General features: G+C 37.7%; 1 protein-coding gene across 1 annotated transcript in view; it reads right to left on the bottom strand.

The window, feature by feature from the left end:
- LOC150076274 (vacuolar protein sorting-associated protein 37A-like) overlaps positions 1–15,875 on the bottom strand; it is a 186,457-nt gene that overhangs the window by 62,109 nt on the left and 108,473 nt on the right. Inside the window, exon 5 of the mRNA XM_090387453.1 lies at positions 15,448–15,529. Within this exon, the coding sequence (XP_090243579.1) occupies positions 15,448–15,529 (82 nt within the window). The remainder of the gene's footprint in view (positions 1–15,447; positions 15,530–15,875) is intronic.

Below are 15,875 nucleotides of genomic sequence, written 5' to 3'. Positions count from 1 at the left end.
GTGATAACTACATTTATCGAGTGATCAGATCTGACTTCAGTGATAGATTAATAAGGTCTGTGCAGGGCACTTAAACTATTCCTCAACTGTTTCCAGAGGATTCCCCCAGGGGTTGGCCTTGGGGCCTCTCCTATGGAATGCAGTGGTTGGTCAAAGATCACGAGGACACTCTCAAAATAGCTTATGCTGATGATCTAGTTATTGGAGTGGAGGGACGGTCAAGGAGGATAATCGAAGATTGAATCCAACCCATACAGGACAAGCTATTTATTGGCTTCGGCACAAGTGAATAAACTAAAAATCTCTACCAGCAAGACAAATTTTATGATTTTCCGAACACATTTGGCATACAATAGACCTCCAAAAGTTCTAATAAACAACTCTTAAATTCCCTACATCTCAAGCAACAAATATTTAGATGTAACACTGGATGATAGATTATCATTCTTGCCGCATGCATCAAAACCGTTAGAAAAATTCAGGAACTTCGCTTACTCTGTGGTTAGAATCTCTAAAGAAGAATGGGGATTGACGAAGAAAACCCTTTCATTATACTATAAGACAATATTCTTATTGTCTTACAGTATAGTGTCTTATGCCACCAGTGAATGTTATGGTTCAGAAATGTTATGAAAGTGAAAATACGTAACAAACTGATATCCTTACAACACTGTTCTTTTGGCTATCAATTATGCTCCTAGAACAGTATCTAACAATGCTTTACAGGTGTTAGGTGGTATGATTACCCTTGACCTGTTTATTATATATAGAGCAATGACTCACCGTTTGAGGAAGGGCCTTGCTACGGAAATATTGGGGATTTCCTCAGATCCAGCAAACAACTTAAAGACAGAAGAGACCAGAATTTGGGAAGAACTTGTAAAGGTGTGGCAAATCCATTGGGATGAAAGTGAGCACGGATTGGTTACTAAGAAATTTGTTCCTAAAGCGATTTTGTATCAAAGATTCAAGTTTTCCCATGGTTTACACCCTCTATGACCACATCTTATTTACTTATAGGTCATGGTTCCCTCCGTTCTATGCTCTTAGAAAGAGGACTGGAACCTGATCCTTACTGCACCTGCAGAGACTTGGAGATGTGGGACCATGTACTTTTCCATTGCCTATTATACTCACAGGCCAGGTTGGACCTACTAACTGCAGTTCCAGATCTCATGGAGGCTAATGTAAACATACTTGTGGAAAATAAAACTAATTTCAAGGCATTACAGATTTTCTCCAGCTTGGCTTTCAAGAAAAGAACTGAGCTGAGAGCTCAAACTGCTAGACAGTTTACTTAATAGATCTTGAAAATCTAAAGTAATAGATGGAAATTGGCTTTGGAGCATAGTTGCCATATTGTGATACGTCACCTAACCTAGAGCCACAGTATAAAACAATGGGTGTGATTTCTAGATCTGGTGTGACTAGGACTATTCACAGTGACTTCTTGGACGTGGACTTCAAGGTGAAACGAGTTCGACGGCTCTGTATACTATCAACATTGCTGTTTTGGACAAAACTGGAGACAAACAACTTTCTGCTTTTTCTGTGTTGGACATTATCTATTGGACATCAGATCTGCTTTGGAGACTGAAGCAAGCATGTACTAATTAAATTTAAACTACAGCTATAATTTTGCGTAAGTACATGGCTCTGAGGTTAGAACTTGTAAAGAATCCTTCAGTTTGGGAAAGACATAAAACGGAAGATGCTATGATGGTTTCAGTTATATTTGCCCAAGTTGGGCTTTGGCAACAACTAAATGTTTATATTGTAAATAGTGTATACAGCAGGTCCCCGTTATAATGCGGTTCGCTTTACGCTGATTCGCTATAACGCTGTTCTTATATTATAACCCGTATCTGACTATAACGCCGTCACAGATCACTATAACGCTCTTTTACAGATTGCATTTTTGGCATATTTAACGAAATCGTTTCATTTGATGGAGTCGATAGCTTGAAAATGAATACCAAAACAGCATTAAAACGTTTCCCATGCCGACTTGAGAAATTTTCCCACGCTCAGTGAAATTTTCTCGCACGCTAATTTAATTGCAGTACAGTGACTTGTTACGTAGCTCTGAGATCAACATTTTAAAAAATGATCAAGTATATTGGGTGTAATATTTGCGTTATATGCATTAACCCGAAGTCTAGTCATCACTCAGTACCGTATTAGACATTGTGCGAAACGGTTTACATGAACATTGTATCATAATTAATGCAACCAACACAGTTACATTTTCGAAGAGTTAATAATGGCCGATAAGAATGAAAAAGCAACGTCTGAGCGCAATACGAAGACTATAAATGTAAGAAAAAGACTGAGTTTGAAAATTAAATTAGATGTTTTGAAGCGAATTGATTCCAGTCAAAGACAAGCAGATGTGTGCCATAATTTAGGACTTGCAAGTTTAACTGTAAGAACAATTATAAAAAAATAAATAAAGAATTAATTTTAGCAGCTGGAAAGATAGCTGTTCCACTGCAAGCAAACTAGGGCTAGGCAAGCTATTAGGATTGAAATGGAAAGACTAACTAATTTTATTGAAGATAATATCCAATGCAGAATTCAGTTAAGATAAATATTATTAAAAAAAGAGAGAGAGAGAGAGAGAGAGAGAGAGAGAGAGAGATTAGCCAATATGATGATCTGAAGAAAACTCACCTAAAAAAAAAAAAGTGGAACCATTTAAAACCAGTAAGGGCTGGTTGAATAGATTTAAAATCCAGGGAGAAGCCGCAAGTGCAGATTAAGGAGCCGAAACTTTCAAAAAAGAACTAGTTCAAATTATTGAAGAGGAGTATTACGTGTTATACTTCTCAACACGTTTTTAACATAGATGAAGCAGAACTTTTGTGGAAATGAATGCCTAAAAGATGTTTCATATTGAAAGAAGAAAACAACATGCCAAGTTTCAAAGCGGCGAAGGATCGGCTGACTTTATTGTTGGGTGGTAACGCTGCGGGGGATTTAAAATTAATACCCCTTTTAGTTTATTTGGAAGAGGGCCACAGTTCAACCCAAAATCGACACATTTTTCATGATTAAATTCATCAATTAAATTAAATCAATTTAGATCAATTAAATTCATGATTTTAATTGGAATTTTAAGTTTAACTTTGATACGTAAGTAGTTACCACAATTATATACATATGTAATGCAGAATATTTTATATGTACAAATATTTGAATATTAAATATTTAGACCAACATTTGCGCATCTTTTCACTATCTTTATTATTGATTAGGATATATCCTATTGCACTGACCGCAACTCACAAATACATATGTTACCTTATGGGAATGCGACACTCGCTTAGCGTGGAATTCACTTAGCGCTCTGTTTTTACGGAATGAATTATCAGCATTAAGCGGGGTCACCTGTATAATGTAATGTTAAAAGCTTTACTCGTTTTGGTGCTACTCCTGGCCTTGTTTGGATTCGGCACTATTATAAGTAAATTTAATTAAGAAGTGATAAATGTTAAATTGGTATAATTTAAGCACTGAGTGCCATGTTTACCTAAAAATAGGTAGTGGTACTATTATAGGTAGTGGTACTATTATGGATAACTATGCTACTAGTTTTTTTTTTTGTTTGCTGGTACCCAGGTCTGGGCAACCTGGGAGTAGGATTTTGTGCGCATAAGCACATATAGGATAGCAGACCCAGGCTGGTTTCATCATACCTGAGGATAGGCATCAGATGGCAGCTGCCCAGATGTTGGCTGTTCCCTGGTGTCAAAATGGCCTAGAGTTTCTACACCATCACAGAGAATAAAGGTGCAGATGGATTACCTTGGAGCCACCATGATACACGTTGTTATCTGTTATTTGGTTTTTAGGAGCATTAGCAACTAAGGCCATATTGCTCGGGAGATATGTGGTGGTCATTCCCTGACCTTTCCGCATCCTCCGTATTTGGTGGGCATGGGCTCGAATCCCAGTCTAATCAAGAAGCGTGTGCTATGCACTGCTGCTCCTGCCCACCTAGCCCATGATACACGTACACACACACACAACTCCTGGATGATGTCAATGGAAATGTATATATAATTGTATATAAATCTTCTATAAGTTTTGTATATATATGAATGTATGTAAACTGTGTGTATTAATAAATGGCAAAAAAAAAAAAAAAAATGGAATAGGTTACTCCACTGAGGTCCAGATTTGGTGGGGGGGGCCTACCAGGACAACACACACATTTATTCTTCCCAAGTATACTGCATTCATATTTACAATTATACAAGTTCACACTTTTATTTTTACTACTTCGGGGGTGGCACCAGGGTGGACTCGTTTTTGATTATACGCAACGCTCACTCACTCATTTGCCATGTTTCATCCATCACCACACACACAGACAGACAAGATGTAGGTGCCACCTAAATTGGGACAGTTATATTTATTTAGACACACACCACTTTTTTTTTTAACAATCAATATTACATTTGCTCAGTCACTGCATAGTTGACACTGATGACCAATATTTTCATTTGCAATTATACTGCTTAACCTAGAGAAGTATATAAATTTATTTTATTTTATTATTTTTTTTAATATTAAAACATTCAGGGCACAACAGTCCAACATGTACAGGACATTTTCATTCAATTGTGAATCAATCATAACAGTCCCTACCCTGAATGGGACTAACACACAGACTGATTTTTTTTTTGGTTAAGTGGACACTTTACCCACCCAGCAAATTACAAATTGAGAACTAATATACATACATATATACACTCATACAATGCTCATACACATTTATTCCTTCAGACACACATACCCACCCATTCATCAGACAATCATACAAAAAAAAAAAAAAAAAAAAATTCACACATATTTGCATTCACTTATATTTACAAATTAACATTCACTTACATACATACTTATTGTGACACAGAAACATGCATACACTCACAACTACACATTTTCACACACGCACACTTATACTGAAGATATACTCATTTATACTAGTAAATTAATAAGAGGAGTTTACCTCAATATAGTACGTGGAACACTTCCGTATGATACCCTCCAGAACTTACCGGTACATTAAAGTAAAATATAAATAATTAAAGTAAATTATAAATAATTAAATAATCAATTTAACACAATTCAAAATCAATTCAAAACAATTAAAATTCAAATTAACGCAATTAAAAGAATCTAACGAAAATATTCAAAACGATTTTCCTTCCTGAAGCTGACAATGCTTTTCGACCGACTGTCGTGATCACAGGAATGAAAATTGCAGCTCTGATTCATACTATCTAACTCATTTATACTGAAAAGCACATGCCCACTCACATTATTGCAGCACCTATGCTATTTTGTAATTTACAAACATAAAAATAGGAATATGATAAATTGATCTAAAGAAATAGTGATACTGAAGTATTAGGGGTAACTGTTTAGAAAACATATGCATGAATAATATATCGGAGGGAAGTTATGGAGCCTACTGCTGGTTGGGAAACACTCTGGCAGGCCAGACATAATTCAGTTTAGGTAATGTCAGGTAATCATGGTTAGTAGCACCAAGGTTGTCACACGTTAGGTAAGTGTGGCATGGTTTCTTCTCCTTGTCTCAAAAGCTTTTTGAGCAAAATCAGAGCAAGCCATGAAATGCATCTTGTCAAAGATGAGCAATTGCTAGTCTCCACAGTTTATAGGTCCCATTTTAGTGATTAGCAGACATCTATGGGTATGGTAGTTTGGGCAGTCATATAAGACATGAGCCCAATCATCAGCACCACAGGTGCATTCAGGATCTGGGCTAAAACAAAAATTTAGGATTTTTGTTTTAGCCCAGTTTACATAACTACATTTAGGGAACCATGCCCTGTTAGCAGAAAACTTGCATACAAGCTTGGTGCAACCAGTGTAGTGGCTTGGTGGATATTAGGGTTACCAGTGGCAAGAAACTCCCAGTGACTTCCCCTTTGTCAGACTGATCCCATCTGTCTTACCACAGCTAGTATAGACAGGTTGGTATTCTCTTCCTCTCCATTTCAGGTCAGCTGTCAGGTTGATATTTATCTCTACGATCTCAACAGGGACTTGCCTTCTGAGCCTGTAATTCTGATCTCTCCTTATTACTTCCAAATCTAGTGGCAGTGCACCAGCCGGAGTCTGCAGAGCAAGAGTGGGGTAAGCACTCATGAGTAGAATGACACGCTGGATTGATCCTGGTTTAGCTTTGTTGTTGTTGTTGTTATTGTAGTAGTAGTAGTGGCATGTGATGCAAGAAAGCAAGTGTATGAGCTTATGCAGCATCAGCAAAAAAAAAAAAAAAAAAGCACACCATTCCCTCCAAATGCCTGTCCAGTTCCTTCTTAAATTTATTTAACATATCAACTTCCACAACGACAGATGGAAGTTTGTTCCAGCAATTAACCACCCGCTGGCTAAGGGCAAATTTCCGCACATCTATTCTACATCTGTTTTTTCTTAATTTGAATTTATGCCCCCTTAGGTTCGTAATCTGAACAAGTGGAAGGATCCCATCAGAATTCAGCGTGCTCAACCCATTCAAGGCCTTATACACCTCAATCAGATCACTGCGCAGGTGCCTAGTCTCTAGCCACTGCAATTTGCAGAACTTAAGCCTCTCTTGGTAAGAGGATCCCTTCATTCCCCTCACCAATCTTGTTTCCCTTCTCTGTACACGCTCAAGTAAATCTACATCCTTCCTAAAATGAGGCCTCCAGACCTGTATGCAGTACTGAAGGCGTGGCCTGACCACTGCTTTATACAGAGAGACAATCACCTCCTTTTCCCTGCTAGCAAAATTCCTATATATCATTGACAAAACCCCATGACCTGCCCTGGCAGCCTGTCTGCATTGCCCAGAATGTTGGTTGTTGACAACCAACATTCTGGGAATTCTGTATATAATAACTGGGATTAAGATGGGCCTTTAACAAGTGCAAGGGTCTTCTTTTTAACCCCCAATCATTTCTGCTGATTCTGGCTATCATGCCAGCATAACTTCTCACTTTTTTTTTACCAACATATGCAAGATGAGGAAAGAAGGTCAGTTTGGAACCAAAAATTACACAGAGGCATTTTAATTCTGTTGTCAAGGCTACTGTTTTCTCAGCATCTGGGGAGGTCTTTGAATAACCGATTTACCTTTTAGAAGTATAGATTGTCTTTGTGCTAGAAATAAGCAGTTTATGGGTTTTTGTCCAATCCCAAAGAAGGTTCAGGGTAATGTTTGCATGCTGTTCCAAGGCTCTTCTGGTGTTACCCTTTACCAGGAGAACAAGATCATCCACAAAGGTGAGCTTCCATCTGGCCCATATTCGCTCCCAGGAACTCATCCAGCACCGAGCCCTGCAGGCATCAACAGATAACATTCCTTTGTATAGATTGAAATCTTGTTTGCACTATTATTTTTCTATCGTGAAGGTATTCCTTTATACAGTTGTAAAAATGTTGGGATATTCCAGAATGCGTGTTCTCCTGAGAATGCTGGGCCACCATAGAGTATCAAAGGCTCCAGCCAAATCAATCGAAATAGCCAGCACGAAGTTTTCCTGAGCAGTTTGCACTGCTGTCATCATTTTGTTCATTACATCCTCAGCCAAACAATCAGGTTTGAAGCAAAACTGTCTGTCCGACGAAAGGTTTGCATTCAGGTAAGCGACAAAAACCTTTCTCAGTACTGGTAGCAAGGCAACCAGGTTTGAAGCACCAAATTGGTCTGTATGACTTGGGATCATTCACAGTATTTTTTCTGGATTTTTTTAAAATTAACAGAGGCTTGCCATTTTCCATGAAGTGGGAAATATAGCTTTGTAGGCAGTTAACCACCATTTACAGCTCCTCTGCTGTAAATGGTGGTTCTATTTCAATGGATGCATATGCCCCATTCTCATTGCATATGTTGGTCTGTTCAATGTTGAGAGCTTGGTCATTGTTTGGGAACAGAGTCAAGAATATTATTGACCATTCCATCCCATGTGTAGGTTGACTGTCCAGTCATGGTGTCTGTGGCACGTTCGAGATCACCTTTAGGTAACTTGTTGGTAACTATGCGGTAACCCAATGGGCAAAATGCTGCCATCTACTGAAGAAGAAAAACCTAAAAGAAAGAAAGTTTAGGAAAACCACTGTGATCACTTTTTCAAAGTAGCAATGGTCCTGTGGAAATTCCCAAACAGCAAAAGAACCATAGATGTCCCAATGTGAGTGATCAAAACAGACATGCCAACAGAAAATACACCTTAAATTTGGTTATCCAAATAACGTAGGAAGCAACATAAACGAACTCAAAGACAAAATGTAAATTACACATTTTTCGTCCAACTGATAAAACAAAAATAAAAATGTAAATATCCAACATTAATAACTCTACTAACTAAACAGCAAAACTACAAATTAACTACAAAATTAAATTATCTGAAAATATTGCAAAATAATTAAAACAAACTTAAAAGACATAAAAAACGCAATTAAATTAGAATTTAGACTTATTTTCTGTTGTTGTGCCTGTCATAATTGCTTGAATCAGGGCATCCATGGTTCTTTTGCTGTTAGCAAGCCATTAATAAATGCAAGTGGTTTGAGAATTTCCACAGGGTTGATGCATATTTAAAGAAGTAGTCACTATGGTTCCCCCAATATTTCTATCATGTTTCTGGCAGCAGTAGCACCATACGTTATGCAGGAGATGGTGGTGCTATGCTTTCCTGGTGAGGGCATAATTTATTTATTAATTTCTGAAATTTTTTAATTTTTATTTTTTTTCTTGCTCATAATTCACCTTTTTAATTACTGCTCCTTCAATGATTATATCCCTTTCAGTGGCATACTTGTTCATCATTATTTTTGTTTTAGCCATATTCATCTTTAGTCCGAAATCCTTACTAACTCTGCATAACTGATTAAGATTTTCCTCTAATTCTTTGGGATCGTGGCTTATGATCACAATGCCATCTGCAAATTGTAAATGGTTTAGATACACTACATTCATATAGTTTAGATACACATACTTTATGCGACCAGTCTAATCTTCTGAAAGCTTCCCCAAGGGTAGCAGTAAACAACTTTGGAGATATTGTGTCTCCTTGTCGAACTCCTTTCTCAATTTTAAATTTGCTACTGTCTTTGTCTAGACTAATAAAGGAGGTAGCATTCTCATATATTTTCTTCAAAATCATAATGTATTAGCATTAGCATTAGTAGAGGCACATGATGCAAGAAAGCAAGCTTATGCAGCATCAGCCAAAAAAAAAAAAAAAACTTCCACTTCACCCCTCCGTTTATTTATTAATTTATTTTTTTTAAATTTATTTAGGCTATCAACTTCCACAACAAGGGATGGAAGTCCGTTCCACCAACCAACCACCCGCTGGCCAAAGGCAAATTTCCACATATCTATCCTACATCTGTCTTTCCTCAACTTGAATTTATGCCCTCTCGGGTGATTATTCTGAGCAAGAGGCGGAATCCCATCAGCATTGAGCATGCTCAAACCATTCAAGGCTTTATACACCTCTATCAGATCACCTCGCCGGTGCCTAGTCTCCAGACACTGTAATTTGCAAAACTTAAGATTTTCTTCGTAAGAGCAACCCTTGGTTCCATTCACTAACCTTGTTGCCCTTCTCTATACTCGATCCAGCAGCTCTACATCCTTCTTGAAAGGAGGCCTCCAGACCTGTATACTAGTAAATTAATAAGAGGAGTTTACCTCAATATAGTACGTAGAACACTTCCGTATGATACCCTCCAGAAATTAAAACGGAAAAAACGAAAAAAATCGACAACTTACCGGTACATTAAAGTAAAATATAAATACGTTATATTTTACTTTAATGTACCGGTAAGTTGTCGATTTTTTCGTTTTTTCCGTTTTAATTTCTGGAGGGTATCATACGGAAGTGTTCTATGTACTATATTGAGGTAAACTCCTCTTATTAATTTACTAATATTATTATCAACGTAGAACATATTGAGTATTACAGCTCTGATTCATACTATCAGACCTGTATACTGTACTCAAGGTGTGGCCTGACCATTGCCTTATACAAGGGAATAATCACCTCCTTATCCCTGCTATAAAAATTCCTGTATATCATTGAAAAGACACCATGAGCTACTCTTGCAGTCTATCTGCACTGCTCAGAGAACTTCATATCTGCCTGCACAACCACCCGCAGGTCCTTTTCATTCTCTACCAACTGTCAGTGTAGTACCACAGAGTTGATACGTTGCTCTGGGGTTGCTGTTTCCCATATGTAGTACTTTACATTTGTCAATGTTAAACTTCATTTGCCACCTCTCAGCCAATCTGCTCAACCTTTCCAGATACTGTTGCAGCAGCATAGCATCAGTAGTGTCCTTAACAACCCTGCCAACCTTTGTATCGTCTGCAAACTTGGACATTAAGCTTGATATACCATCATCAATATTATTTATAAATACAGAAAACAATAATGGACCCAACACAGAACCCTGAGGGACTCCACTAATAACATTAGTCCACGATGAGCAGTGTCCATTGATTACCACTCTCTGTCTTCTCCCCCTCAACCACCCCTTTATCCATAACAGCAATTTGCCTCAAATGCCACACAGCTCCAATTTGTGCAGCAGTCTTCCATGTGCAACAGTATCAAAAGCCTTTCTAAGATCCAAGTATATAATATCAAAGTTATTCCTTGCATCCAGTTCTTTTGTGACTGCATCATAGTATCCAATCAAGTTGGTCAGGCAAGACTTCCCCTTAACAAAACCATGCTGTGTCCGAGCTATAACTGAAGTCTTGTCTAGATGATCCTGCAAGTGCTTCTTTAACCAGTGCCTCCATTAATTTTCCTGGAACATAAGTTAAACTCACAGGTCTATAATTACTTGTGTCAGCCTTTGCTCTTCCTTTTTTGAATTAGGTCCACATTTGCACTTCTCCAGTCTATGGGTACCTCCCCTGAGTCCAAGGAAGCTCTCATAATTATGGCTAAGGGTTTGCTTGCTGCCTTTGCTGCCTCCTTTAATATAACTGGATAGATCCCATCCACCCCATGTGCCTTTCTTGTGTTTATCTTCAACAATTTCTCCTCCACTTTACTCTCAGTTATTACAAGATTCTCTAGCTTACTGCCAGAGTTGAATACACCTCTGGCATTCCCCTTGCTGAATAACTCCTCATGTGTGAATGTCGATGCAAAATATTCATTTAGTTTGTTAGCTACCTGAGCAGGAACATCAACAGTTGACCCATCAATATCAAGTGGACCAATCTGATTCATCCCCTTCCTTCTAGAGTTTACATAAGTAAAGAACTCTTTGCTGTTTTTCTTTGCATCCCTCGCCAAGGATTTCTCGCAATCAGCCTTCGCCTGCCCAACCTCCTTTGTAACTTGGTTACAGATCAACTTATATCTATTATAGGCTTCTGTGTCACGTGTTAATTTATATGTATCCCAATTATTTTTCTTCTCTGCCATATGTCTCATTAGTTCATCTGACATCCATTTAGGCCTAAACCTTGAACAATATTTCTTAGTTGGTATGTAAAGTCTAGTAGCTTCCAAGATAAGTTCTTTGAATGCTTCCCATTTTGAATTTGCTGTTGGTAACATCATCAGTTGGTCCCACTGTATAGAATTTAAATACTGTCTCAGACCATCGTAGTCGCCTTTACGAAAGCAATAACCCTTCCCTTTACCCCTGATGGTAGTTACCTCTTTGAGTAAATCCCACTTCAGCACACTGTGATCAATGCCACCTAGTGGTTCCTCTATCTGCAGATTCTTAATGCATGAAGAATCACTACTGATAATCAAATCAAGAGTATTGCTCACTCTAATTGCCTCCCGAACATGCTGATTTAGAAAACAATCATCCGATAAATCCACAAAAGCCTTGCTACTGTGTGAGTGACCAATCCACAAATTCCAATCAATATCTGGAAATTTAAAATCCCCAATTATAAGACTCTCTGATTTACTGGCCCACACTATTTCCCTGTGTTTCTTATTATACTCATCAGAGTCATTAGGCCTATAGCACACTCCTACTCTCAATTTTGATCTCCCAATGCTTATGTCACACCAAACTGACTCGACACTGCACTGTCCAGTGATGTCGACCGGCTTCACTTCCTTGGATTTTATGTATTTCTTAACTAATAGCATAACCCCTCCTCCCTTCCTATCCTCTCTATCCTTTCTGTAGACGTTGTACTCCCAAAATCTGCATCCCTTATATCTGTGTGACACCACGTCTCTGAAATCCCCACAATATCTGCCTTTGATGTTTTGAGCAATACCTCAAATTCATCAAATTTATTTACTAAACTCCTAGCATTGGTGTACACGCAAGTATACCTGCACTTGTTTCTATTCTTAGCTACCCTAACACAACCCATGTGTTTACTTGTACCGCAATGGCTCCAAGCAGTCTCTGAAATATCATGCATCTTGTTTTTCAGGCATCTGCTCATTCTAATAGAAGCAGTGCATGAATCTCTTTCACCTCTGCCAGTGGCTACTGTCAATCTATTGGTCTTTGAATCCCCCCAAGCTAGCAGTTTTCCGACCCACCTAACACTGCCTCGATAGCATCAGCAAATATTCTTGCACCCTTTCTATTTAAGTGTATCCCATCCCTGTAGAAGCAATCTCTCCTGTTAACAAGTACAGTCCAGGCTGAAAAAAATTCTACCCCTTGAGCCTTGCACAATCTTTCCAGGGCCGAATTGATCGACAAGGCTCTCATCATATACTCCCTACTATCGTGTCTGGGCAGAATTGCAGACACTTTCAAATTCAACCCTAATTCACTGCTTTTTTTCAATAGTGACCTGTACTTGTTAAGTAATTCTGCCGGTCTCCTACTCTTAATATCATTAGTGGGGTATGTATGGGGTATCTGTGCCTTGTCTTTCCAGTGCCCGAAACATTGCCTTATGCAATATGGAGTCAAATGCCTTTTCATAATTCACAAATGTCAGGCATAATGGTGTTTTATATTCATTTGTTTTCTCCATTAGCTGCGATATTACATGATGGTGATGCATTGTTGAGAATCCTGTCCTAAAGCCAGCTTGCTCTTTTGGTTGATTCTAATCAAGTATTATTTCTAACATACTAACATTACTAACATATTTCTAATATGTTAGTAATGACCCTTACGAACAACTTGTAGATGTGGGACAACAAGCTAATTGGGCTATAATTTCCAATTTGATTTATCTCTTTTCATATGCAGCAAAATTATGATTGCATTAATCCACTCCTTAGGTTTTGTGCCTTTCCTAATGTATTTTGTGAAGAGTCTTGCCAGTTTCTGTGTCTTTTCCTCCCAATTTTAACAATTCTATAGTAACTTCACATTCACCCATGGCTTTCTGACTCTTCATTTTCTTCAATGCATGTTCTACCTCATCAGGAAGGATATCGGGCATGTCGCATGTGTTGCTAATTTGTGATGCATCTTCCCCTCTGCTGGCATCATTCTCTTGTTCCTTATATAATTCTTTATAGCAGTCTTCTGCTATTTGAATTATGCCTTCTCTGCTATTTATCATTAATTCTTCAGATTCAGTATCATTTGTCTTGCTGTATTACTGCTCATAACAGCTGACTGAAGTCCTTTGTTTCCCTTAATGCATGTTCTACTTCTCTTGTATTAAATCTTCTTATGTCCTCTCTGAGTCTCTTTCTAGTGGCATTGCATAACTCACTATACTCAATTTTGTCCTTGTCAGTGTTTACCTTGCTCTTCATTTGTTGTCTTTCGGTCATTGTGACAAGTGTTTCTTGACTAATTTTTTCTTCTTTGGATTTATTTTTACCTATAGGTTTCTCCGGCTTTATCACTTTCAGAAAGTTGTTGTATTCCTCATCAATATCTTTGTCCTGAATGGTCTGCAGAAGCTCAAACTTGTTCTTAAGTTCAAATATATACCACTTTTTCTCCTCTTCTGTTATCTCAAAGACCTTCGTATTATTTACTTGAGTCATTTTTTTCCCTTTCTTTTCTTACATCTATATCAAGTGTGCACCTTACCATTCTGTGATCACTTCCAACATTTACCTGGTTCAGGACGGTAACGTCATTCACAATATATCTTCTGTTAGTGAGGATGAAGTCTATTTAATTAGTTGTTAATCCATTTCGGCTCTTCCATGTCCACTTTCTGTTTACCCTTTTCTTGCAAAATGGATTTATTACTGACATTTCTTGAGATTCTGCAAATTCCACAAGTCTTTCACCGCTTTCATTTCTTTCACCAATTCCAAAATTTCCTATAGTTCCCCTTTCTGCACTGTTTTGTCTCTTTCGAACCTTAGCATTGATGTCCTCCATAATGATGGTGTTTTCTGTTCATCTAGAAGTCTCTCAATTTCAGTGTACATTTCTTCAACCTCTTCATCATCATGGCTCGATGTTGATGCATAAATCATTATAACCTTTAGTTTGTATCTCTTAGAAATTCTGAGAAGCAATCTTGACACCCTTGGTGATATACTTTTGAATTTCAGGATGTTTTTATATCTTTATGGACCAAAAAGCCAACTCCACCTTCGTTCTTTTCACTGTTTCCATTGGTGTACAGCAAATTTAACTTGATAAACTTATAAGTGATTCATTTCTTCTTCTTGTTTCAGCCAAACTGATGATATTCCAATTTTCTAATTCCTTCTCCAGCTCTAATATCCTTTCTTCATTGATGAGCGATCTAATGTTGTAACGGTACAAGTTCAGTTTCCGTGCATGGCAGCCTGGTTGTACCCAGATTCTTAGCACCCTCTGCTTCCACTCTTGATCTTCTCGCTGCCGTAAGAGGGGGAGTCAAAGCTGCTGGGGACTGAGGGCCATTTGTTTCATCGTGTGGTCATGTGCTGGAGGGTTTGGTCATTTCCTCTTCATGCTGACCAGGCATCTTGAATAGAACCACTCAACACATTCGTTGCCACCAAAGTGACGTAACAGGACTTACCATCAAGAAGATGTGCATGAGTGGATTTTAGGGAGACAGGCCAACTGGACTTCCCCAAAATCTTCTAAAATAGAAAGATATTGGATCCATCAGTGTTTTAGACAGTGTCTGATAACATACAGAATGCCTGTTCCCTCTAACGGTCATACTGGAGTATAAAGAGAACATTTTTTTACTTAAAATAGCCTATTACTTCTGAGCGACACATTCAAACCAACAGTTTCCGAATAAATGACAAATGGTTCAACAATTCCACTGCTATTATCAGATGAATCTTGTACTGACTATAGTAACTTAGCTTATGGCCTGTATCGAAACCTTTTGACCACACCAAGCAAATAGCATTCAATTAACATTATCCAATAATTTTACAAATATAAAATATATACAGGGAATGATAAGAATACAAACAAATTAAAAAACTTACTGAAAATTACTTAAATTAAGCAATTAATAAATGTCTTGTTACTCACAGTGAGACTTGGTAATGGTTGGTAAAAAGGCTTTGCAGCATATATTACTTCAGGACTAGGAGTTCCAGGAAATGTCACAGACCTTAAATAAAAGAATATATTTTTCATAAGGAATTCTTCGCATATTATTAAATACAGGAGAAATCAATAACTCTACTCGGTGAATAACATTAGCAGTCCCTGAACACAAATCAAAAGAACAAAATAAAAACTAAATAGCATACCTGGTGTTCATTGAATGCCTGCAATAATGTTTTGCCACGCTGATTACAGAAAAATTGTATACAGGTAATATATGTCACATTAATATTTTACGGTTTTTTTTGTTTTTTTTTTTAATAACTACCTGTATTATTATTTTTAAATGGATTACTTGGCATTGTAAAAATTCAAAAAAAAATCCAGATCTATTTTTTAAATAGATCCAT

The sequence above is a fragment of the Mastigoproctus giganteus genome, chromosome 13 (assembly GCF_048544385.1).
Source record: "Mastigoproctus giganteus isolate SK-2022 chromosome 13, ASM4854438v1, whole genome shotgun sequence".
In the NCBI taxonomy this organism is placed as follows: Eukaryota; Metazoa; Arthropoda; class Arachnida; order Uropygi; family Thelyphonidae; genus Mastigoproctus; species Mastigoproctus giganteus.
This window is presented reverse-complemented; position numbering and strand designations above follow the sequence as displayed.